Source organism: Haemaphysalis longicornis, unplaced genomic scaffold (assembly GCF_048455015.1).
Source record: "Haemaphysalis longicornis isolate Haplotype H1 unplaced genomic scaffold, Haemaphysalis longicornis Haplotype H1 scaffold_8, whole genome shotgun sequence".
Taxonomy (NCBI): Eukaryota; Metazoa; Arthropoda; class Arachnida; order Ixodida; family Ixodidae; genus Haemaphysalis; species Haemaphysalis longicornis.
The window spans coordinates 105,072,317-105,097,303 of NW_027526445.1; the positions used below are offsets into that span (position 1 = coordinate 105,072,317).

Here is a 24,987-nt window from a genome sequence, read left to right on the forward strand (position 1 = left end):
CCCAGGCGGCGTCCGTGAAGGTGGCGTTGTCCTTGAAGTCAGCCCTCTGAGCAAGGACTGTTCGTTGGGCCGTGTGATCCTCTTGCGTGCGTCGGCGCGTGACTGGCTTCGTGACACGAATCTGGACGTCATCCCAGGGAGCGATCCCGCGGAGCACTTCTATCTGTTCACCCAGGTGTTCCCCGTTCAGCTCTAGCAGGGACTGACCCGCTCGCGTGGAGACACGGCGGCGATCATGTCCTGCCTTGTGTTTTGCCATGATGTCTCTGAGCGGCGGAATGTGAGAGTAGCGGTGCAGCTCCTCGACCCGGGCATGGCGAGGCAGGCCCGTTATCACCCGAAGACATTCCCGGTGTACACTTTCCAGCTTGTTGTATTGCGATTTTGTCAGGTAAAAATACTGAGCTCCATAGCAAGCTTTGACCTTAGTATTGACATTGTGAGGGTACGAGCTCTGCGTGTGCTGGCACCTCCGGATTTGTGGCCTATGCGTCTTACAAGATGCAGAAGCTGTTTTCAATTAGCCTCTAACTGCCGCAGCCGCGTTGCCGCACCTCCGCTTTCATGTATCGGGATGCCAAGAATCTTGATGTGCCAGCCTGGAGCCCTCTCGAGTGTCTGGCCGCCGAGGCAGCGCTTGAACTTTCCGTTTTCAGCCGTGGAGCCGCCCTGGAGAATGTATTTTGTTTTTTTCCGGAGACACTTTCATTCCCGTGATATTCAATTAGTCACCTAAAGTATTGAGGGCGTCTTGTATAGCATTGGCCTGTTGTTCTGAGAGGGTCACCGGGCTCCGTCCACAGCGTCACATCGTCGGCGTGCATGGTGAGGCGCACACCATGAATTCGCCGCCGCAGACGTGTAGCCAGCCCTCGCCTCACCAGTTTAAATTGTGTGGGCGACAGTATGGCCCCCTGGGGAAAGCCAATGCTGGTGCTGTAAATCTTAGGGTTCCTATTCTCACTCTGAATCTCAAAGGTGCATCCCTCCAGGAATGACCTGACGATGCTGACGATGCGGGCTCCTGGCTTCGTGTCTTCGAGTGCGGAGATTACTGCATCGTGCATTACGGTATCGAACGGCTTCCGCAGATCCGCGGAAGCCTCCTCTACGCTTTTTAAGACGACGACGACGGAACACGAAAAGCCTGTCCTGTGCGCAGAGGCCTGGTCGGAATCCTGTCTGGCCCAGGTCGAAGTTGGGTTCTTTCTGTGCCTCTTCAAGGTGGTAATTAAGCCGGGTAAGAACCATCCGCTCTAAGAGCTTGGTGAGTGTTGAGGTAAGCGAGATGGGTCTCAAGCTACTGATGCTAATGGCTGGCTTCCCTGGTTTGGGAATGGGGCTCACCATGGAGTGCTTCCATTCAGCAGGAATTTTGCCGGACAGCCACACCTTGTTAATTTCTTTGAGTAACTGCATTTTCCCGTCTTCGTTAAGGTTGCTCACCATCTGCCAGGTGATGCCATCCTTCCTGGGGTGATCTTGGTGTTGACGGATTCGAGAGCTATCACTAGTTCTTGCATTGTGAAAGGCGACTCAGTATCTTTGTAGGAAGTAGGTGCTGTGCGTTGATAAATGCTGGGGTCTGGTGGCACTGCTGGCGGTGGGAAGAGCGTCTCTGCTGCCTTTTTAGGGGCGAAGCTCCTCTTGCTCGGGCCCTGTCCCGGCCGTACACGGCACATTGATGATGATTGTGGCAGGATCCCCCTAGGGATTGGCCAACCAAAGATTGGCCGAAGAGGTCATAACGTTCAACGTGTTCGTTGCCACCCAACAAGGAGGAGAGGAAAAAGAGGTTGTCGTTCGTCACCTGCGAGCTCAAGACTCTTGCTCGGGCCCGGCCCAGTCCCTCGTTGCTGCCATACACGCCGGAATGATGATGATTGTGGCAGGATTCCCCTAGGGATTGGCCAACCAAAGATTGGCCGAAGAGGTCAAAACGTTCAACGCATTCGTGGCTGCCCAGCAAGGAGGTGATGAAGAAGAGGAGGTTGTCGTTCGTTGCCTGCGAGCTGAAGTACGCGACACAAGACGCTCTGCAGAAGGCGACGGCCAAGGTGTCTAAAATGTCACACACCGAATTCGCCAACTTACCCATGAAGATTCTCATCGTCCCAAACAGGCCCTATATAATCACCACAAACATCGATGTCGTCGACGGTCTTGTCATCGGAGCGGTGGAAAGCTTGAAGTGTCGAGTCTTTATATGAAGTGTGGGCGAATGTTTCACGGTTTTACCGATAAGCATTTTAGCTTCGCCCCTCTCATCATCATTCACTTCGTGGAGATGGCGGGATTTTTTTCTTTGAAGTCGGACGCCGAGTCGCCGGTCGCGCGCGTGACGTTTTTGACGGTGTTCCCAGTCTTGCGGTTGCCTGACATAGCCTTGTAGGTCTGCCAGACATTGCGCCCGCCAGTCCGTTCATTCAACGAGGCGCAGTGGTTGTGCCATAGTTCCCGCGAGAGGATTCTGGCGTAACGGCGCGCTTGTGCGGTCTTATTGCGCACGTTTACATGGTCAACATGCCGTTTCCCTCTTTCGAGGTAAACTCGATGCACGTGGCTTCGGGTGTCCCAAAGGTTGAGAAGGTGCTTGTCTGGTGTAGGAAGATGTTCATCCATCTCAATCTCTCTAGTGGCTTCCAGGGCAGCTCTGGAAAGCTTCTGAATAAACGGGACGTTTTTGTCGTAAGCGTCAAAGCCGGATCGAAATCTGTCCCCGTCGACAGCTGCGGTCGTCCGTTTTTTCCGCAAGGTGGCTCGTACTTCATGTTCAATTCAGATGGGTTAATGGTCGCTACCCATTCCGTCGGGACCGAACCTCCAGTCCTTTACAAGCCTGGACGTTGTCCAAATCAGATGTGGTATAGTTTCGCTCTCCCTAAAGTGAAGTGCGTGACGAGTAGGATGGTCTGTTTGGTTGGCCGAGGTAAGTCCTGCCGCTTCAGCCTATTCGTAATGTCGGCGGCGCCCCCTCTGTGATTCCTTGTCGCATCCCCAGCTGTTGTGTCGAACGTTGAAGCCTCCGCTAACCCCTCCCCCCCCCCCCGGCGAGGAATCAGTCTTTGGTGTACTGATGCCGGAGTTCGCGTAGCCAAGCGAAATTTGCAGTCTCCGAATTACCCTTTCTGTAGCAGCTGCTCTCGGGACGTTGGTAGGCAGACACCAGGATGGCCTGGCAACCGCCAAGCTCACATCTCCCGGCAACCACCTCTTGTATTGTGTTGCAGTACTTCCCAGTGCGCGTTTGACATGCGGAACATCTCGACGTATGAAGATTGCCGCCTGTGCTTCGACTACCTCGTCTTGCTGCTGACCTTGCTTCTTGTTTGTCTATGTGTGCACAATCGTAAGTTGAAACTGCCCTTCGTATCTCTGGATGCATAAATTAGTACTTCTTTCCTCCTGTACAAGAACGGCCGCCGGTTGCTCTACGTGTCTGAAAAGGGCTCCAAGCTCGCCAGCGCAGAACTTGAGTGACCGGCAATTCCACTGCAGGGCGTCTGGCGTCCGCTCAGTCGGTTTAAGCGGGAGACACAAAGACGATTGGTGCATGTGAATCGCATGCGACTGATCGTTATGACTGTCGCCACGACTAGTAGTACGCGTGAATTTGAGACGCATGGTCCGATTCGCGCGTGCGATACGTCGTCGCGTCGTCGGCGCCTCGCAGCCAGCGAGACTGCGGGTGACCATGGCTGAAGCGAAACCTCCGGCTCGTTCATCGACTCACCCAATCAACTACGACGATCGCTGAGCTGAATTTGTAGACTCCGCGCCTCGTTCGCAAGAAATTGATAAAGCAGGCAATCATGAAGCGTTTTCTGCCTTCGGAATCAGTCCGCGCACACGCCGGCCGCTCCTGCTAGCCCGGCACACTCAGCGGCTCGAACCGGCGCAGACCACGGTAGCAACCGCTTGTCGCTGCTCTTCCCAATCAATCTGATTGCTAAAACGAAGTTCCACGTGCGAGCACGTGTCGTTAGTGTGGTGAAAAATTGTGCTAGGGATTGTTGTCAGGGCTTATATTAAAAGCGGCGATCAAATATCTGCTGCGATGCTAAGCGTACGCTGACTGGCCGCGGAGGTTGCACGGCCGACCGTTCGCCGCGGTGCGCTGTGCGCCGAGCGGCCGAGAGATGGCGCTACCTGCATAGAAGCATCAAAACAGGCTACGCAGATTTCTTGGTCACCGATAGTTCAAACGGCAGTTATAGCTGACACAAAGTTCCACATTCTATAAAGGGGATGATAGTGTGGTGAAAAGTTGTGTTACGCATTGTCATTCGCAGTTACACAGCGGCGATCGAAAATCCGCCAGGATGCTAAGCCTAAAGTTCCCAATACCCGAGCCGACCCGAGCAACACAAGCCGGTTGCGGGTTCAGCGGGCTGTCATTGGCTGTGGCCTCACGAGGATGGCAACGATGGCACGACTGCATCTGGCCTGCCAGTCGCACGTCGTGAGCCTCGTCCGACAAGCGAACGACGCCGAAATGGGTCCTAACCATCAGATTTTGATGATAAAGACGCATTGCTAACCCTATGATTTATAGCAGCATCTTGTTTTGTTCAAATTATACCCACAAAACATTTTATTTCGTAGTTTCAAGCAATTTAAAATCTTAATATTTGGTTATTTGCTCGAGCAATATACGGGAAGAAACTATGCAAAAACACTGCATTAGAGCGTTTCTCCAGTCAACGTCCCTGTTGATTAATATGGCAGCAAGTGGTAACTCATAAAACTGGCGCCGAGAATCACAAAAATAGGATCGCTGCAAAATAAAATCTGTCTTTATCATGCATACACAGACTGTAGAGGAAAGTAGGTAATAATTGCTATAACGTAAAAAAGAAAACGTAACCAGCAGCCGTAATTTGTCGCGCTTTGTGGCGAACAACAAAAAACTCGCAGCATCCATGAAGTACAGAATTTCCTTGGGCCTATAAGCACAAAAAATGCGTGGCGGAAATTCAAAGCTTAATACATAATAAAAAGACGAATAAAGAACGCTAGGTACGGGAAAATAGATGGCAGTGGTATAGCTGACCCCTAAATTGATGTTCGGTTTATTTTGCATTGCCTCTGCTTTTACTGGCTTTGATTTCCCCTCTATACGCAGGAGAGAAGCGGGGGAGGTGAATGGCGGAGGACGTGTTCCCGCAGTACGGGCTGTCGGTGATAATGATGAATGAAGTGGGGTGACCTTTACGCGTAATGGTTCGACTTCGAGTACATAATTTTGTGCCTGGTGTCTCTTTCAAACATCCCCCTTTACGTTGCTTTTCATGCAAGCATATGTTGGGTACACTCAACGATGGATGTGTGTAAGCCGTATATCAGTAAACAAGTCCATCAATATTTTTAATAAGAGTAGCCGACATTTCTATAAGCCTAATTCTTTTGCATTTTATATGCTGCTGAAGCGCATAATGAGGTATAATTGCATAAGGTTTCTCCAGTGTACTGGAACTGGTCGCGAGGAAGACTTGGTCAATACGCCGAGTTTTATTTAAATGTTGCAATAATTTGATTGACTGATAATGGGGTTTAACGCATTGAAACGCCACTGGTTATGAGGCGCGCCGTAGTGGAGGATTGCGGGTTAATTGTGACCACGTGGGGATGTTAAACTTGCGCTGAAATCTTGAACACACGGGAGCTCCCGTTCTTCGCCTCAATCAGAAAAGCAGCAGCCGCGGCCGGGAATCGAACCCGCGTCCTTGGGCTCAGCAGAACAATGCCATCGCCACTGAGCCACGGCGGCAGGTTGGCTGTCGTAATTAGCCCACTATGTTACAGCACTGTGTGCTGTAACACTGTTACAATGTGCAACGTTGTTACAGCACTGTTACAACGTGGCAGCACTCCCATTTGCTGTCAAAACATGGCCGTGTACACAGGGAGTGCGATGAGAAACACAGAGTGTAACTCTTGTTTTGCCAAAAAATATTCCGAAACACAATAAAGCATTTTGTCACTGCGATGAAATTATGATTAAGCCGACTTTTATTCACGCGGCTTAAATATTTACTCCGCAGTGAAATAGCAAACGACTGAGAAGCCCTGTCTGCTCTCAACGCATGGCCGCCAACGGGAGCAAAATTGCTACAGAAAATTGGTGTGAGTCTTGTTTAATTGAAACTATCCCGAAACAAATTGTGCATTGTAATTAGCTTCGTACTAAGTTTTACGAATATAGGCGCCTGTGTCAGTCAAGCGCCTACTGAGTCAGTCACAGTAACTCACCATACGAAAATCTATAGTTATCCCCGAATGCCCCTTCCGCCGTGTTCGTATGTCTTCTCAGCAGTGGACGGGCACCATTTTTTACGTTAGAATAAATATGTGTACCAGCGTACAAATACACGATCACTGTATCAGCGTTTTTAAAATCTGTCTTGACCAACGTTCAGGCTAATTGGAACTTCGAAGAAATAAAGTATTAGCACCTACGTGGATCCTATGTGGTAGCAGCTGTGTCGATGTCTTCAATGTCATGTCGCCTCGTTCGTTCACCGCTGAACGTTTTTTTCTGCTGTCATTTTGAGGGATTATATGTATTTGTGCCGGCATTACTGCACATAATGAAAGCCCCCATGTGCACCATTGGGGGCTCAATGTAACTGTGATGTATATTCTCGCAGTGACAGCGGGATGCTGACTACTGTCTTCAAAACACTTCATTGATTAACTGAACTGATTAACTGAACTGATTAACTGAACTGATTAACTGAACTTCATTGATCCTTAAACTGAAACAATTACGGACGGCCTGAATCTACAACACCACGATACATGCATTGGGGTATGGCCACACATTCATAAACAAATAAAAGTTTAGTCGTGATATTTATAAAAAATAAAGACTAAAATAATATACATAAAGTAATCCCCATCACCCATTCACACTGCGGGCAACTTCAGTTGTCGGTGATTTGGTGGTATCCATCTAGAATGGTTGTGGCTACCGTGGGCTATGTCCGAAGTGTATAGAGAATGAATATCATTTTGGGCTTAATCCTAGGTTTCAGCATTCCGCCCTTTCATACTTGTAAGATCCCCATCCTGTACCTTGTTTATTGGAAATATTCCAGAAATACAGCGTTATGTTACGGAGGTGCTAAATCCTTCCCTTGACTTCCCACGTCATCAGTGACGAAGCCAACTTCATATAGCCAGAGTCCTCAACACTTACTAAGAATTGTTGTGAAGGAAACACTGAAATAAGAATCGTGGAATATTCTGCCGCCATAACTTCTACGCTGGTACCAACTTCAGGCATTATAAACGTGCTGTGACCAGTTCTGTTTTTGTTGAAAGAATAACTTGTGAGAACTATGGTAAATATCAAAGAAAACTGATTGAAGCGAAATTTACCGTCCCGCTTTATGCTTGCTATTTCAACACTTGCTTGCGTAAAAAGTGAAGGGCTGCTTTTACAAAACTGCCTACACTATGGGTATAGAAGCAAGGACCACTGGAAATATTGGGAAGAGTGACTATTGTTTTACTAACTTTTCGAACGAAATAGTAGTGACATTGACTTACTCTTAGGCATACAAAGGACTGGAAGTCCGACTCAAGTGGAAGTCCTAACACAACTGATTACGAATGCCTACGAGCATACATGGGCTACGTTTAGTTTAAACCGCAGATTCTTAGTTGCGACCCACATTTTTATTGCCCAAAGCTTGCAAGGCAGGTCGCCATTTCTGAATTTGCTCTCTCCACAAGCCATCCATTGGTTGTGTCTATACACGAAGCTAGTGGTACAAGAGGAATGTTCCCGTCGTGCTTACTCTCTCTACGCCCTACATCTGCTCGCGGAGTCTCATAGAGACATTGAAATGCTCAATAGCCTGGGTAACTTTCCTGTATTTCTTTTACCTCGTCTCCTTACTTTTTTGGTGTTTCATCTACTGTTCGCGACATTGTCTCAAAGGAAGAACTCGTGGCTACTCAACGAAATTCAAAGTGTGGGCTACACCGTATTTGCAATCCCTGCACTGTCCACGTTTCGCCCGAGCACCTGCACGGAGTTGATGTTTGTGGACACCTGCACGCAAGATCTTAAGACTACTCCGGTTACTTCGTTGAACGTCTTAGCGTCTCCGCCTCGTCTCCGAAGAATTAAAAATATACTGAATGAACATCAAGTGAGCTACACAAGCGGCGATTGTGAAGCTGGTGCTGCGCTACATCGGCGTTCGGCGTTTGAATTTGCGTTACTCGGTGTGGTTTATTCAAGAAAAGCATATCTCTAGCATCATGTTGTGCCCTACATAGCCCATAGCGAAGTGGTATTGTTCGTGCACTGATAGGAATGCGCGGAAAACAAGTAAAAAGGCGTGCGTCGCAACCTGCTGGCGCCGTACGCAGCCAAGCTACGACCACGGCAAGGAAATAATTGTCGATCGCAACGAAAACTACCATGCAATATCATCAGAATAAGGCAATAAGAGACATCATCAAAGTAACTTGTGCATGTTCGTTAATATCTTAAAGTTTGTCCTATATCAATGAGCCGATGAAATAATTACGCTTGAAAGCGTCAAAAGCGTTCTCCATTTCAGCTCCCTCAGCACATAATATGAGCGCTTCTATACTACGATGCCTCATTGATGTTCTCGGATGCATTCTTTTCTTGCTAATAACGTAGAGACGTGGTGATTTACGGCCTTCATCTGTCTTGTACAAAATGAACAATTTAGAGCATGCGAAGGCCATGGTAGGGCCGCAACATAATTATGCGCAGGGAAGCAGCGAGATCCCTGTAAAGCACTGCAGAAGACGAGTGGTCTGATATAGGGAGTCTACTTTCAGCGCTTTGCTCTCAAAACAGCGAGGCCCAAATAATTGGCGAAAGGAGAAAGCTAATTACACCACTCGTGGCATAGCTGTTATTCAACGGAGGGTAATACGACAGACGACACTGCGTCGCTGCGTTGACGCTACTTGACCGCAATGACTGTTGCGAATTTTTAGAAAGGTGTTTCCATTTAAATTATAGGTTGTAGTGGGCGTTGCTTCATACCTATGAATGTGCAGAAAATTGACATGCCCATTGCTTGATTGGAGATTTGGCAGTCTTGTTCCTTATGTGCCTATACTGTTATTACCTACCTCAGTTGGCTTGCCCTGTGAAAGCGCACGACGTACAGCTTATTCTAAAACTGATCAAAGAAACCCTGTGAATATAAAATTACCTTGTATACACCTGGCTATACTGAGGAGCTTCTGGAGGTGCTACCTTCTCAGTATTCCTGGAATAGGGGCTTCAACAATTCAACTGGGCCACAAAGGGAAGGAATGTATCGTTTTCTGCAGTCAAGTGCATTCCTTCTATACTCTGTCAAGCTTCGCTTATTTCGGTCGTTGGTGAGTGTGTTGCTGTTGGCTTTTCCCCCCGGTGTTATCCAATCTGGCTTTTCATGCGTAGGACTTTTTGTGGAATGTGTACGTGCGTTTGTTCGTGCTGGCAGCAAACATCCCGTGACAGGCTACATTTCAAACCTGACTCCGCACACATGTGCCTAGCAGCGGCCGTCCTCTACCTTTATGCGTGAATATTGCTTCATCCTCGACGCAGAAGCGGAAAGGTGAACGTGCACTTCCCCGCAGAGATACATCCCAGTTGCTATCCAGGTGAGTGCATAAGCAACTATCGTGTGCAAAATATTTTTCCTCTTGATGTGGTCAGCTCTCAGCTTATAGCTCACCAAAAGAAGCGACTACCATGGTGATACGGGCGTAAACCTTGACTTTGCCTTTCTGTGTGATACTTTATTCGCGCTATATGCATACCGCCAAGGTTTTCTCCAGAACGACGGTGGGCAGGTACACTGCAGTAGCGCGGATCCTGCGGCGGTAGTTGGAGAAGTATGTTAAATTATTGACAAGGCTGAACTAGCATACAGACAGAAACTTAAAATGCAGCCACTAGGATGCGATACGAGTAAAAAAGTTTTATAATCAGTTGGCAATTTTAACATCCGGTTGTTGCTAATGTAGGTGTAAGAAATCATAAATGGACTCCATGCTAACTACGGTGGGAGGTGTCCAAGCTCAATGTTTTCGTTTTAAAAAGTAGGATTGTAATTTGACAGTATTGACCACAAGCGGAGTAACACTTGAGCCCATCGGAGACCCAATTAATGCCAATTGCAACGATCCCTACCTATAATAAGGGCCAGCAACCAGAATTCACGGCTAAGTCGAGACACGTTTCTTAGATATACGGACGGTAACGTACAGAGCAAGCCACACTGCTACTAGATTCGCCCTTTCAACTACCATGATTTATTTTCCAGCATTTTATTCATGTAAACATGTGGAAACTTCGTTGACTTTCGCTTTTCGTCGATGAGCCTGCGTTCATGGTGAAGGTCGTCTATGCACGTACGAAAGGTCATAGGGACGCTTCGAATTTGTATAAACACGCCTACAGCGTCATTCTGTGCGTGGAAGCGCCGTAATTCTTGCGGGAAAGTATTGACTTTTTTAGCGAAGGGAGCGCTAATTTGGGGCAGCCTTTTCAGCGGGCGCGCAATTTTCACCAAACTGGAGCGCCGCGCTTGTACGAGCTCCGTCGCGGTGGCTTACATTCCCAACAAAGGGCAAAGTTTCTTATGTCAGCAGTACATGGTAAATGCTTGAAATGACCACCATATCTATGTTGGGAAGATCGTTTTGAGAAACTGCCCCCGTTCCGAAGCAATCAGAACCTGGTGAAAACGAATTGGCCATACCGTTCGCCTGCCGGCCTTTCCCTTCGGTACGCCACAAATTGCATCGCGTGAGATATCTTCACTGAGAGTACCATGCAAAAAAATCACGCCATATCCACGGAATGAATGATGATAAGTGGGGCAAAGCTCGAGAGGGGGAGATCATCGGTAACCGTAACTCTCCCGTGAAAGTTCACCCATTACATCATTAAGAAAGACGTAACACTGTGTGCGAACATTGTACAAATAAACTTTTATTTTGTTCTTTTATTTTGTTCTTGTTCGTTTGTTGTTTCGTTTCTTCGTTTGTTCTTTTCATTTCGTCATTGTCATGACTGGATTGCGAAGTCCCTTCATTACGACGGCTTTATGATCTGTGAAATGAAGCGAGAGAGGTTCTTGTACTGGCTTCAATGGGAAGCTTGCAAACACTAAGTCTATTTAGGGCGAACTTGTGCCCGAACAAGACGAGAGGAAACGAGCAAAGGTCCTTGCGTCTCGTTCGATCTCCGAGAACGACTGCCTGCGTTCGTGGCGTGATCTCTTGCGTGATCTCCCCCTCGCAGTGCACGTGCGCTCGCGCTTCCGTTGGCGAACACAGACAAGCTCGCGCTCCCGGTGCCAAGTTTGCGCTGCCGGTTGCAGCTGGTTCTTGCGCGTGCAACGCGGCCCACTTTGCGACATCTCCGAAAGCATGCGGCGGTCACGTACCACGAGACACAAGGGATGGACAGACCCATGGCTTTAGGAGCTTCGCCCCTAAACTGTTGCACGATCTGACAGCAAATGTATTTGCGAAAGCGTTTCTTGTCCCATGATTTCTCAGCAAGTCAACTCCTGCCTAAGTCGACTATACCGTACAACCTCGGCATCAGACCCGCTGTAGCTGCTTTTTCTAGAATGGCTATTCAGGCTACTCCAGGCCAACCAAGACTGCCGGGAAATTTCTCCCACACGGAAAGTATTTTTGTTGTCCCTGTTGTTGTTGTTGAGTTGCTGCTGTTGTTGTTGTTGTTGTACCCGGGATATGCGTCGTTAGCCAACGGAAATTCACAGTGCGCCGGGGGGTTTCTTTCTGTTTTTCATTTTTCTTATAATTCACTATATGAAACAGTGTGCACAAACGTCTTCTCCTGTTCTTTTTTTTCTTAATTATGTTATTGAACAACGAGCCCTGATTATTTGTAGGGGTTTTATTTTTTCGTATGTACGGGCGCTATCGAACCAGTGGAATGCCATGGTACTCGTCAGCAAAGGGTTGTGAGCTGTGGGCACTTTCTTGAGGACGATATCTCGGTACGTGCGCGTACAGTGCACGCCGGCCTGGTGCATGCTTTCGCCATTCTAGTCAAGTAACAATTTCGCGTGACAAAATTCTTAGTTGGGTGCACCTTCGAGCCGACAGAAGTGGTGCACTTCTTCCAGTGTGAATCGACAAACACTGAGCAACGCGGATCGTGGAACAGACAAAATAAGAACGAGAACAGGTGGTGCAAACGCGTATGTAGCGGAGAAATCGCGATAAACTGCAGCGCCAGCTGGTTTAGTGGCGCCAAAAAGAACTAACATCGCCATACAAGAAATAACAAATTAGGCACGCGGAATCGGGGAGAATGGACAGGTCGCTATCCATAAAACTCGTTGTCATTCAGACACGATGGCCACATGAAGCCCAACGTAGGGCCAAAAAGCTTGTCAAAACGATTCCCATAGTATTTACTGCTCTAATGGAGGAATTATCTGATTGGAGTATAAGAAAAAAAAATCACAAATGCTCAAGGAGAACCCCAACGACGACTACAAGGAATTGCTCTGCAAGCTGCAAGTGAACGTGCTCAGGGGCGTGGAAATATCTGCGCAGGAGGCCGCCTGGTTCTTGCTGCGGCAGGAAACTAAACATCTCCCTCGCGAGGGGCACGATCAAATGCAGACCATTTCCGGGGGTGCAAGGCGTTAAGTAGTTTGCGTTACGTTAATGTTGTTGCACTTGTTGCTGTTGGTTGTTGTATTTTAATTAAATGAGGAGACGTAATTACGTGGTCACGTGACATCATTTATTAGCAGGTCGGTATGATTATTGTGGCGCAGTGGGAAGAGCACCATGTACCTTGCGTTCCGCCCACAGGTAGTGAATGCGTTGTATCAGCAGCTTCTTGACGTAGTTTGAATGAGTCAAGGATATAAGGCGCGTTCGTAGCCCTCCATTCTGTGTCGGCTTTGTGGCGCAGTGGGTAGAGCACCATGTACCTTGCGTTCCGCCCGCAGGGTCGTGGGATCGGAACCAGGCGCTGGTAAGAATTATTTTTTTATATAGTGTAGGGGGAGGGGTGCGGACCACTACGGACAACTAGAACGGGTGACATCGTGAGTTAAAGGAGCCGTGAAGAGAAAATGCAAGTTGGTTTTATTCGAAAGATTTCGTGTTTTATGGTGCCCCCAGCGCTTGTCCGGATACAGACGGTTCTTTATTCACTGAGAAATTAAACAATTTAGTTTAAAAATTTTGATTTTCCCGCTCAATCATGCGTTTTCGTGGTCCCAAATGACATCACAGGAACCGACCGCTCTGCAGCCTAGAGTAACTTCATTCACGCATCCGCCGTACAGGGTAGAGACACGTATACGCTGGCGCCGCCATTTTCGGTTGCTCGCTCGCCGCCGAAGCAAGTCATTGTGTCAAAACCGCGCTAAAATTATGGCCGCAACGCGGTTTACTGAAGAAGTTTGAATCATATTGTCTGTTTCGCGTTGCTAGGTCTCGTGGGAAACGAAAAGAATAACGCGTTGAGCCCGTTGGCCCAATTTCGGCGGCACGGGACGGTTCAAAGGTTGTCTCCACCCTGTACAGCGGTGTTTGTTTGTTCCCGCGTTTCTTTACGTTCCGTAACCTAGATGGCGCCACCATACCGTTGCAAGCGTTTGGTTTGTTTTTGCCCGCATTTAAACCTGGCTTGTTTTTGTTCTGGGAGAAAATATTCGTTCCCTGAAACAGTGCTCGCTCGACAAATGGGGTCACGTAAGACACCGTTGCTTGCGTCAATCGGCCAGTGCCGTCTGAGACAACCCCAAGCCCCGTAGTGCTGTGCAGCTACACCAAGCATGCTGTGCGCAGTACGAACAGCAGAACGCATCAGTGCTTCTATGTTTACATGTGCTTTCGTAACTTCCACTGTTTTCCCCATCATTCTTATTGCTTTGTAAAGAATGTGCCCTAAATTTAAGCGCAAATCGCTCGTTCGTCTAGTTTGTAAGCTCTACCTAATTTGCGTCTGCTTCTGCCAGCCTCCGCCAATCGTAGAGCTTAGCTCATGTGACATCATAGGTTTTGCTGCGGGAAATGAGGTGGTGGGTCGCATGACCATTCCCGTTTTTCCTATTGAGCGAAGTTTACGTTAAAAGTTTACGTTTACGTTAAAATTTGAGCGAAGTTTACGTTAAAAGTGGTGTCAGTCTGATTCTAACAAGACGATCTTTTGAATGAACCAAACTTGTGTTTTCTCTTCATGGCTCCTTTAAAGAAATGCTCTGCATTTAAAAAAAAAGGCGAGCAGAAGGAAATATGCAGGCTGTGTGAAAGTGCGACGCGTTCTGCAGGACGATAATCGGCGTCACCCGCATAAACAAGCCAGATTTCCCAGCCGCCGCTGCCTATCTTCACTAGCCTCCTTTTCCTATCGGCGAAACTCGGCAGCTGCACGAGGCTGTTTTCTTTCAAGGAGCTGCTCTCCCCAGGGTGGCGGTTGTTTGCGAAACCCGAAACGACGGCCGAAACCTCCGCCACAGATACGGTCCCCTAGCCTCTTTTTCAAGCGCCATACGTCCGAATCATTTACGTCCCCACGACTGCCTCGCGCGCTATAGAAATCGGTTTTCAATAATCGGTTGATAGCGTGTGTACTACAAACGTGAGGAAGTGCGTGTTGGTAGCAGCGGTCCGCAAGAGTCGAAAACATCGCTTACGATACCTGTTTTGTGGGGACGCTTCATCTTTCGCACATAAACAAGCAGCTGTGGGATTACTGACCACACCGTCTACGCCGAGAAATTGGCGCAGCTTCATTTGCGTACAAACTGAGCATTCATATCGTCCGACGCAGCGCAAACCTTGACCCCTGACGCCGGTTCAGCGGAATGGATACCAAGCTACTCGGTGCATCGTGTTCCAAGGCCACAAGTGGGCGTGAAAGCTCGCTTCGTCTGTCATTATAGACGTCGCCACCACGCGTCACAGCGCAACCTGCAGCGGTTTGGTTTGGAACCGCTCGAGAACTTCGCTCACTCAGCCGTTTGTGTGCAGGAGAGGTTTGCGTATTCTTAAAGAACTAACTCGTTCCATTTTTGCGCACTGCTGCAAAAGTGGGTGTGCGTTTCTAGATGACACCTTCTACCGGGGCTTGAAAACCGAGGGACCATATAAAGGCTCTTGAAGATCTCAAGCAGGAAACGAGGCTAGGGGCGCGTAACGTGCGTAATACGAGGAGCAGTGCTGGAGGTATTTTGTCGGAATGCCTGCGGAAAAACAACTGCACTTTGTGCTGATGTGGCGGAACTTCGACAGGCAATGGCCGAGGTGATAAAGATCAGTAAAACATTGAAAAATCTTGCACCCCTTCGTTTAACGACAACGACTGTTGAGCGCAAGGCTTTCTCGTGACGGATTCTTTGGGTTTGTCTTAGGTTGGACTGAGTTTCGGCCATATCGAAATGGAGCAATTATGTAGACGCCGGATTCATAACGTGAGGCACTCAGGTTCGATTCCGTCTACTGGATGTGGTTTTAGATGCCAACCATCTCGTAGTCGACCCTTCGTCGTCCGGCGTCCGCACCTCTCCTCCTCTCCACACCACCTGCTCATCCTCTCCCCTCTGCACCCCAGCTCTCTATTCCCGCGCATGCGCGCTGGTCCTCCGCTCCACTCTCTCTGCTCTGCAAATAAACCCGTCCGCACTCCGCTCAGTTGCTTCTTCGGTACTGCGCTATCCGATGACTGCAAATGGACGCCAACGATTCCGTCAGCGAACTGGCTGGCAAACCTTGAACTAGCGCCAGCCAGCACACTGTCAGAATCGCGAGCACCTCCGAAGACAAGGCTGCACAGAGGAGAGCTCGCGACGCCGAACGTAAACGGCAGCGTCGAGCAGCGGATTCCTCGCTTCGAGAACGAGAAGCCGTTTTGAAACGCCAGCGGCGAGTAGCTGATCCAAATGGCGTTCGGCAACGTGACAACGCTTCGAAACGCCAGCGTCTAACAGCGGATTCCTCGCCTCGAGAACAAGAAGCCGCAAAACGTTCCTCACTACTCGATAAATAAAGAAGACATAATACGCTACTACACGTGTCTTTACTCTAACAACCAATTACCCCGCTACTACTCCACGGCTTCGCATCCCCTCAGGGTTCCCACGTGGGAAGATGGTGTAATTTTTAGATGCAGAACATCTCTTAGTCGACCCTCCGTCGTCCGGCGTCCGCACCTCTCCTAGTCGTCCCCCTCACCACGCCAGCTGTTATAGCGCCGCTCTCCTCCTCGCCGCTCGGCTGGTCTCATGCCGGCTCAGGAAGACACCGGAGACACGGTCGCGCCAGGAGCCCTAACCAGCTGTGATAACGCTGCTCTCCCCCTCGCCCCTCGGCTCGTCTCGTGCCGGCTCAGGAAGAAACTGGCAACACTGTCGCTCTAGGAGCCATCTCATGGTGGGGGCTATGTCCCTCCCTTCTTGCGCCGTCCACACCCCCACTGCGCATGCGCGTCTCTATTCCATTCTCCTCTCCTCCAGCTGTATAAAAGCAGGTGCGCGCGCTGCGTGGCGTTCAGCCTGCTCCGAGACATCGGCTGCGCCGGTTCTGCTCCGGTGTGGAACCTGCAGGGAACCCCCATGCTTTGCATCCCCACATAGTTCCCTTCGGGAAGATGGTGCAATTGTTTTGTCTTTCACTTCACGCGGCGTTTTCACGTTACAGACGCCATAAGTGAGAACACGTAAAAACACTTCGACTTACTAAAACATAGCCTTAGCTAGGCAACGTTAAGAACTCGAACAGTCTGCTGGTTAAATACACTGGAAATAATATGTATCAAGCCAAATGAGGATTATGTTGACATTGCCAAGAACATTAGACGCTTTGTCGAAATAGCGGTTTCAAACCACGATATCGATTAGGGGCATAGGAGTCTGACGCGGATTTTAGGCAGAATAAAGTTTGTTTGTTCGCCTTATCTGTAGGGATAAGCGCAAGGCGTTTCTTTCTAACACTAGACAGCAAGGTCACAAATGACCGGCTTCTCTCATCTGGGGCTGACACCTTTTACACATCAATGAACATTTTACCTTGACTAGCAAACAGCTGCTTTGTGCCGCATTTGCAGGATGCCATGAATGGTTGTCTTAACTCAGGAAGGCAATGTCTTTGCATGGAAAGACGAACCCGTGGACGCTCTAAAGATATTAAGAGCATCAGATCAGGTCTTCATGCGTAGATAACAGCATTACTTCTACAACCAGCTCATCATTCGATGTTTTCATAACGCTTTGTTCAACTGTAGTGACTGCCTGAGATACTTATAATTTTTAATATTGCTCCCAGTAACTGGAATGAATAATTTCCTACTTTCAACGGTATCCGAAGCATCACAAACAAATGACACTGGATGATTTATGTTTACCTCACAGCCCTGTGATACTGACGTACTGCTTTTTTAAACAGTTTGGCCCTGATCCTTACGAGTTTGCTGCGGTAACAATACGTACAATTATTTTGGAGCATCAAGAAAAAGGTAGTGGCTTTGCGGTATATGTTGATGAGCGATATTTTGAAAGTTCGCAGAGAATCTTATGTTCTTCCTTAGAAGACCTAACGCGAAACCCTGAGTGGCAATAACTGAAATACACACATGTGGTTTACTTTTTTCCTAGTCTCCTTTTTCAAGTTCAGATCCACTGTCGACACATGTTTTTTTCCCTTCCGATGTTACAAATTTGCTACCAACACTTGAAGTCCGCAAAAATAGTCCCTTGTCATCCATATTTCCACAAAGTAGTTCTTCAGCCTAATTATACGTTCTTATTCAGTATTAACATACACGCATTTCTATTGGGTTATTTCACGTAGCGATTGCTTATTTTTACTGTTGATGCCTCTCCTTTGCCACTGTGTGTTAATTGGCCGAATCATTTACTTTATTCGCTTATTCTTTAATCTTAATTGGCCGAATACTCGAATTTCCATTGTTCGTCCTAGCACCCGGTGCTTCACTTAATTCGTACTTCACTCATTTTTATTACTACAAAACGAATTATTTAGTCACTTTATTCAGTTTATTCCTAATCCAAATTATTTCACTCCTATTCGACCTAATTCAATTTGATATACCAAATGAACTTTCTCTTCCCATTTAATTAACCTTTATTTAAAATAATTCACATTATTTTATATTACCCTTAATTTCGCCTAATTTTCTTCGTCTTCCTCTATAATTTCTCAGAGCATTTTAGTTCAGTTATTTGTTTTGACACCGTTAAATTCAGTTTCATTACACATAATTTACTTTTTCACTCACTGTTTCCCAGAAATATGCTGTATTAGCCTCCTGTTTTGCTGTATTAGTCTGCTTATTAGAGATCCAGAATATTTGCTTTCAATGGGCGCAGCACGCGGGATTCCCTCAAGGACTTTCCGGGTGTCCTGCTCAATGAGACATAATTTTATAAATACCATTTTACATTACTATAATAATCGTCATTATTAGAATTGATATTGAGATATACAAATGGCAGCAGGCAAGCGGGAGCTGTATGCCATTCCAGTGTACTAAACTGAATAGTTGTTGAAATCTGCCTACCAGGGTTTCTTGTGTTTGTGTAGTAAAGTAGGCATTCTTACTGCTATATTGCGGTGGTTGTAGAGCTGCTAAAAAGGCCTAGTTGCCATTCCTGAATTTGATAATGATCGCTATTTTTCTGAAATTAACTCTCCCCATTAAGGAATCACGTAAGTGACTTAGTTCGCACGGCATTTCTGACAGAGATGGAAAACTAAGGCAAAAGGTAAGCCTCCTGGGTGTATGTAATTCAGCGAAAGAAGCCTAAATCTGGGGCAATTTGAAATTCATTTTGCAAGGTTCCTCAGACATACAGATCGTTGACGGTTGACAGTGATCATATTACACCGCTTTTAATGGGGGTCTGTTTACGTGTCGTAATCTCTATCCCCATCCAAATACAAGGCAAAACGGTGCTGTAATTATTTGGCCTTTTGTATAGTCGTCTATAGTGTCTTGTTTCAGCCGTTGTGGGATGATATTTGAGTCCAAATTTTTTCACACTGACAAACGTGTCTTCTCAGGAATTATTTCTTTTCCTTCTCGTTTCTTTCAGACCCACGCGAAGTAAGCATGAATGACGAGTCCTGTCGGTACATCGAGGGCGTGTGGTTGAACAAGTTCTTCAAGGAGGAAAATGTGCGTTCGGCCATAAACTACAAGCCCCGAGACGGAGACGTCTTTCTCGTTACGTACCCCAAATGCGGCACCACGTGGATGCAGCACATCATTTCGAACATCCTGACCCGTGGTATGCCCCCCACAGACATCGGCGAATTCAGTATTATGGCACCATACATTGACATGACGGGTGCCAAAGCCGCCGAAATTCCATCGAGAACGGGTCCTATCACTACGCATCTGCCCCCGTCTGTGTTCAAGCCAGTGGAAAGGGCAAAGTACGTTTACGTGACAAGAAACCCGTACGATTGCGCAGTGTCCTACTACCACTTCGCCTTGGGAATGACGCCGAAGTCAGCTACTGATGTTTCATTCGAGAGTTTTTTGGACATCTTCATCTCTGGAAAGGTACCAACTAATTTTTTTCTAATTTTCATATTCTTTCGCCTTCCCAGATATGAAACCGTAACTGTTGACGAAAATTGCGCTGTTTTTTTTGCCTACCCAACAGTACATTATTGGGCAATACTATTCACCGTTTTCCGGGGACTACTCATGGGTTCTCTGATTTATCGCCGGGAGTAGCCCTTCTCCGACAGTTCGACAATCTGGCACCTGTCTCCTTCAGGAACTCTTGACATTTGAGATGATACGGCCTTTGTGTTGCTAGGGCAATATTGTGGCCCTTTTATGGCGTCTTTCCACCCAATTAAAGGGACACTGAAGTGAATTTGTCAAGCTCCCGTTTTTGCTTGCACTGTGTAGACTGGCTCAAATTAACACACTATTCATCGTTTATCCGGTTGACAAATCGGTAATTATTTTACAAAGCGCGAAAGAAGAAAAACTACTATGCGCTGTTTGCGGCGGCCGCACCAACTAAAGGCTGTGACGTCAGGAGGGGGGGCACCGTGATTGGACGATGCCGAAGGTTAGCAATCAAAAGTTTCGGTTTCGGTTTCGGTTCTGTAAAACAACATGCTTGACATCTGATGGCGTTGTTGGGTGGGCATTCTCGATTTCTCAATTATCGCCGTACCGCGCTTCTGCCATGTTGTCGGCTGTCAAATCTCTAAGATAAACCTCCCAGGGCGGCTTGGAATCGTAGAAATCACTAGACGAGGCTTACGCAGTGGATGAACGCCCTCCGCGTCACCGCAGACTCTCAAATGCCATGCGCTTTTCCCGCCTATTCGAAGCTTGCCTCACTCATGTCTGTTCGTAAAAAGCTAGTTCGCACCAGGCCAAGGGTGTGCTGATTCAGGCCTGGGCCCACTGCCCGCAAGCAGTCGGTGCTTGTGGCAACAGCACGCCAACGAGAACTCGCTAGCGCGTCATTGTCAGTATGCGCGCGTTCTGCGATCTCACTCGTGGAGCAGTGAACGTTACAGCCCAAAAATGGTGAACTCAGTTCAGAAAACATCGGCCCCATACAGAAAAATCAACTTACAAAAAAAAATACATGTACCCTCGGGGATTCGAACTTGCGACTTTCAAAACAAATTCCAGCGCCTCAGACCGATAGGCCACGAGCCGGCGCTGGCCGCTTTGGATATATAAGGTTTATAATGTATGACCAGTTTACACTTTTATTTATTTTAAGCATTTTAAGTACTTTATGTTACTATTTGTTGTATATCACTCCTGCAGTAAGTGTCCCCCAAACTTCCACAATATCTCACGTCTAGCAATTGCATTTCTTTGACGGAAAAGCGTTCACAGATGTGCGGTCGTGCTGTTGACCGCTGTGCTTGTTTACCCAGCGCAAAAAGTGCTTCCTCCTCCCTAGTTTTGCGCTGTACGGTAAAAGTTTCAGGTGATTTTATTTTCTTAGTACCTATATTGACTTCTGACTCTTCTCCCGCCTTCAATTGGCCTTAGATTTTCCTACTAGCGTAAAGTCAGCGAACCGTCGCATGTGCACTTGTGCAGCGCTTGTGTGGAGCGACCCGGACTCTGAGTTTGACACAGTGTACAAACTAACAAAGTAAGGAAAGGCACATTCTTTCATTCACAAAGGTGTTGTGGCTTGGTTTCAATTGAGCGAGCGAATAGCGACGACCCGTCGGCGGCCGGCGGACGAAACGCTGGGCCGACTGACTCGATCGGTAGGTCGGCTGGTCGGCGAACCGTGCAGTAGCGCAGCCATTTTCCAGCTCATCTCCTGCTGACGTCACACGAAAACGCCAGAGAAAATGGGCGAGCGTAAAGAGAGGAGGACAGCATTTTCGAATTGATTTTTATACTAAATAAATTCGCGTAAACGCGGCCAGAGTGGTCGAAACAATGCCTACGGACTCCGAACTACAATTTGCGCTAGTAATCCCGCAATGTTTACAAATCACTTCAGTGTCGCTTTAACTTCCAGAAAACGGAGGCAGCACGCATCCCCACTCGACTGGCGTAAAACGTAGTTAAACATCACCGGTGTTTCATGCATATTTACACACACAAAGGTAAAACCTCCCTCATAGATGACACCCCCACTGATAATGCTTGAAGTGGCAGTGCGTAGTCACAAATGAAAGATTCATCAGCTCGCAGTGACGGTTCTTGCTGTGGAACGCCAAGGTGACGGAATGGCTTTCCTCCGAGGAAAAACGCGTGATATGTTCTTGAGCTCCAGTATTAATAGTTGCATCTATGCACAAAAAAAAGAAGCACTGAACTTCTTCTACCACGCAGTATTTATTTTATGTTCACGGCCACTAGCAACGTCGGGTACTTGTTTAGCGCCGGCCGCACTCATGCGGCAGACGTCGCGCTGCCGTGCGGTGACGCGATGCGCGTGATGCGCTCTGTACTCCCCCGACCCTCACAACGCCCACGCGCGCTGTTTTCGTGCGGCGCCGTTAAGTAGCTCTAGTAGCAGATCGCGCCACGCGACCGCGTTCTCCCGCTAAGTGTGACCGCCATAGTCTATTCCGCAGAGCACTGCCTGCAAAAAAGCCGAACGGCATAGAAATATTTCGGCAGTGTTAGAGAAATCCCTAGCAAGGTGAGAGTGGTTTCTGCAGCTTGGACTAAGCGTTCTCTTTCTCTTCTTGTGTTGTCTGCCCCTCGTGTTTTCCTATGGGTTCGTGGCTTTCTTTTGCTCGCTGTTACCTGAGCTCCTGTTGATGACGAAGGCGGTGAACATGGCGGGGAAACTTAATGGCTGGCATTGGTTGGCTTCTGTTAGGCACCTAGTTTTTGTACATCCAACCACCGGCTTTTTGCGATATAACAAAATTGTCCAACAGCGCACCGAACCAGTGATCTTTGAGCATGAAAAATACCACTGAGCTATTCACGCCTGCCTTTCATGCTTATTCACAAATCCGTAGCGGGCACACACGGGATACGGGGTGTGGTGTAAGCTGGTGTGAATTTGAGCGCCCGTGTGAATTCGACTTCTCACAGCGCAATAATTCTACTTGCTTGATATCAGCTATTTCACGAAAACACCGTTCCTGCTGTATAACGGTGTCAAAAGATGAGCTCACGTGAATGCACCAGAGAGCGACCTAATATGGCAGTGCCGGCGTTTTGATGACTGAAGGTATCAAAGCTATATGGTTTGTCATTTACACGAAGCTTCGCGCATTTCCATTGATTTCTATTAAAATACTCTAGTGACAAAATTTCTCTACTTTGCAGGTAATTTATGGCAACTACTTCGACCATCTCCTTCCGTGGTACGAACGCCGACACGATGTCAACGTACTGTTCGTCACGTACGAAGAGCTAAAGGCGGACACTGCAGCGCAAGTGATCAGGGTTGCGGACTTCCTCGGGGAGGAACACGGAAAACCTCTGCGCGAAGACAGACAACTTCTCAAGCGAGTCCTGGACGCATGCAGCCGCGAAAGCATGAGAATTTTCTTCAAGGAGAGTCTCCAAGAGAGGCTAGAGAAAATGCTTCAGCGTGCCTCCACATTGTCGGGAGACTCCAAGGAGCCGGTGGAAAGCCCCCTAAGAGTGGCGGGGGAAACGCATGAAGGCTCTGGCTTTGTGCGAAAGGGAATCGTTGGAGACTGGCAGAACTACTTCACTCCTGACCAGATTACACGCACCAAAAAGTGGATTGCAGAAAATACCAGAGGCAGTGAAGTGATGAACCTTTGGAGTAGTTTCGACCTCCCTTAATCTTTTATTAGTAGATCAAAGTCGTTCTCATAAAAGCCGCCACCAAGGCTCCAGTCTTTCAAAACGACAATCTGCTAGTGTTTTTCTGATTTATAAATTCAGTTTCAGAGTACAAACACGGACGTTCTGGATAAACATTATAAGCTAGAGTGCTAGTTATCTCCAGGAGTTAGTCCTGAACTATTTGATCTTGGATTGTAGTGTTTTTCAAAGGGAACTGGCGCGCGATTGAATCCTCAAGGCTTTGCGACAGATTTGGAAAAGCGAAATGGGAATAATATTTTGCTTTGCTACGATGCGCTAAACTGCCCCACAGACGGGTGGACTAACTGCAAATATTCGCCCTGCTAACATTCCTGGCTTTGCATGATGTTTCACTTCGTGTTTTACAGAACTATCCGCCGCTGATAAAATACCGCAAATGCTGTGCAAGTGAAAAACAAAAGAGACCGGCTTTTCTCAGTTAACACTAGAGCCATTTCTGTAACACGCGTACATTTGATTAGTGTGTATCTATACGTTACAAATTGGCGCGTTAAATGTTTAATAAAGAAACCCACTCGGTCCTATTCTGTTTATTGATGATTTAGCTGCACACAGCTGTGAAATTTGCGTTTTCTAAGAGATTTGACCTCTACTTCCTCATGTTAGCACCTGTTTCAAATAAGTGTGATAGTGCATCCTGTAAAGACACGTTTAAAATATTAGTGCAAAGCTTGGGCTTCAGGACATTTAACTGACCTGCTTCTAGAGTAGGTCAAAAAAGTTAGGGCTAATTACCACTTGTCAATTGTGCTTCATACCTATGGAGCGCAGAAATGCACATGCGACCAAAGCTACGTTTAGTTTTTCATTGTTATAACGTCGCAGCAGTTGCTGTCTGAATCCAATGCAGTTCAGTCCAAGGAAACAAAGTTCTCATCATTCCGCATTCGGCGCGTCCTTGCAAAAGCGACATCCACGGCAAGGCGAGATGTGGATACAACTCGCACCCAGCAACGATGCGGCCTCACGTGCAAGGCATCATAGAACTAAGGTGGCCACAGCCACTAGCAGCCATCCCGAGCACCGTTTCACCAACCCAACCATTATGTCCAGTGGCACCATTGTCCATAGGTGCCACCGGAGGTAACGTGCTGCCAGCATGATCCAAAGGTTTGAGGTTCGAAACCGTCAAAGGGAAGCACTTATATTTTGCCAGAAAGAAGCCCGTCCGCGAATCTTTTATAGGCTGTTAGTATAGAAACGTAATAAGGTTTTTTAGTATTCATTGCTTCATTAGCAAGAAAATTAGTTTGACCCGCTTGTTATTGGGCGGCGCTAGTCTGCTTATCCTTTGGTGAGGACACCGCATATGCAAACAAGAATCCCTTGTAAAAAACCCAACATTTCACTTCAGAACTTTAAAGATAGTTGCCTAATGTAGTTTAATACTTCTTTTGATTCTCCGATAAAAATGGCTGCGTATCAAAGTTGTGCTTTCCTAAGGATGCCAGTTTCATACTGTATATAGTAAGAAAAATGTCTGAGCTTTAAGTTATCGGTATCAAAAGAAAATACTATGCACGCAGTTTTGTTTCAAAGTATCTTTTGCTTCAGATTTCGCAGCCTGTCGTCTAGCTGCAACCTACTATATTAATGGATTCAACCTTTCGCTTCTGTTGACGCGCACGCACAGAGAGCCA

At 47.5% G+C, this 24,987-nt stretch overlaps 1 protein-coding gene across 2 annotated transcripts; it reads left to right on the forward strand.

Annotated features, from left to right (window-relative positions):
* The first annotated feature begins 9,483 nt into the window (after positions 1-9,483).
* On the forward strand, positions 9,484-23,868 carry LOC144148172 (amine sulfotransferase-like). 2 transcript variants are annotated; one of them, XM_077679753.1, is made up of 3 exons: positions 9,484-9,651; positions 19,110-19,582; positions 22,814-23,868. In XM_077679753.1, the coding sequence occupies exons 2-3, from the start codon at positions 19,127-19,129 to the stop codon at positions 23,300-23,302; spliced, it is 945 nt and encodes a 314-aa protein (XP_077535879.1). In that variant the 5' UTR covers positions 9,484-9,651; positions 19,110-19,126; the 3' UTR covers positions 23,303-23,868. The 2 variants fall into 2 exon arrangements, with proteins under 2 accessions (XP_077535879.1, XP_077535880.1); XM_077679754.1 differs by lacking the exon at positions 9,484-9,651 and adding an exon at positions 12,938-13,024.
* The last annotated feature ends 1,119 nt before the right edge of the window (positions 23,869-24,987 follow it).

Coding starts and splice junctions, on each gene's coding strand:
- LOC144148172 (XM_077679753.1), top strand. CDS start 19,127: ATGAATGACGAGTCCTGTCGGTACATCGAGGGCGTGTGGTTGAACAAG. Junction 19,583..22,813: donor ACATCTTCATCTCTGGAAAG/GTACCAACTAAT, acceptor TCTACTTTGCAG/GTAATTTATGGCAACTACTT.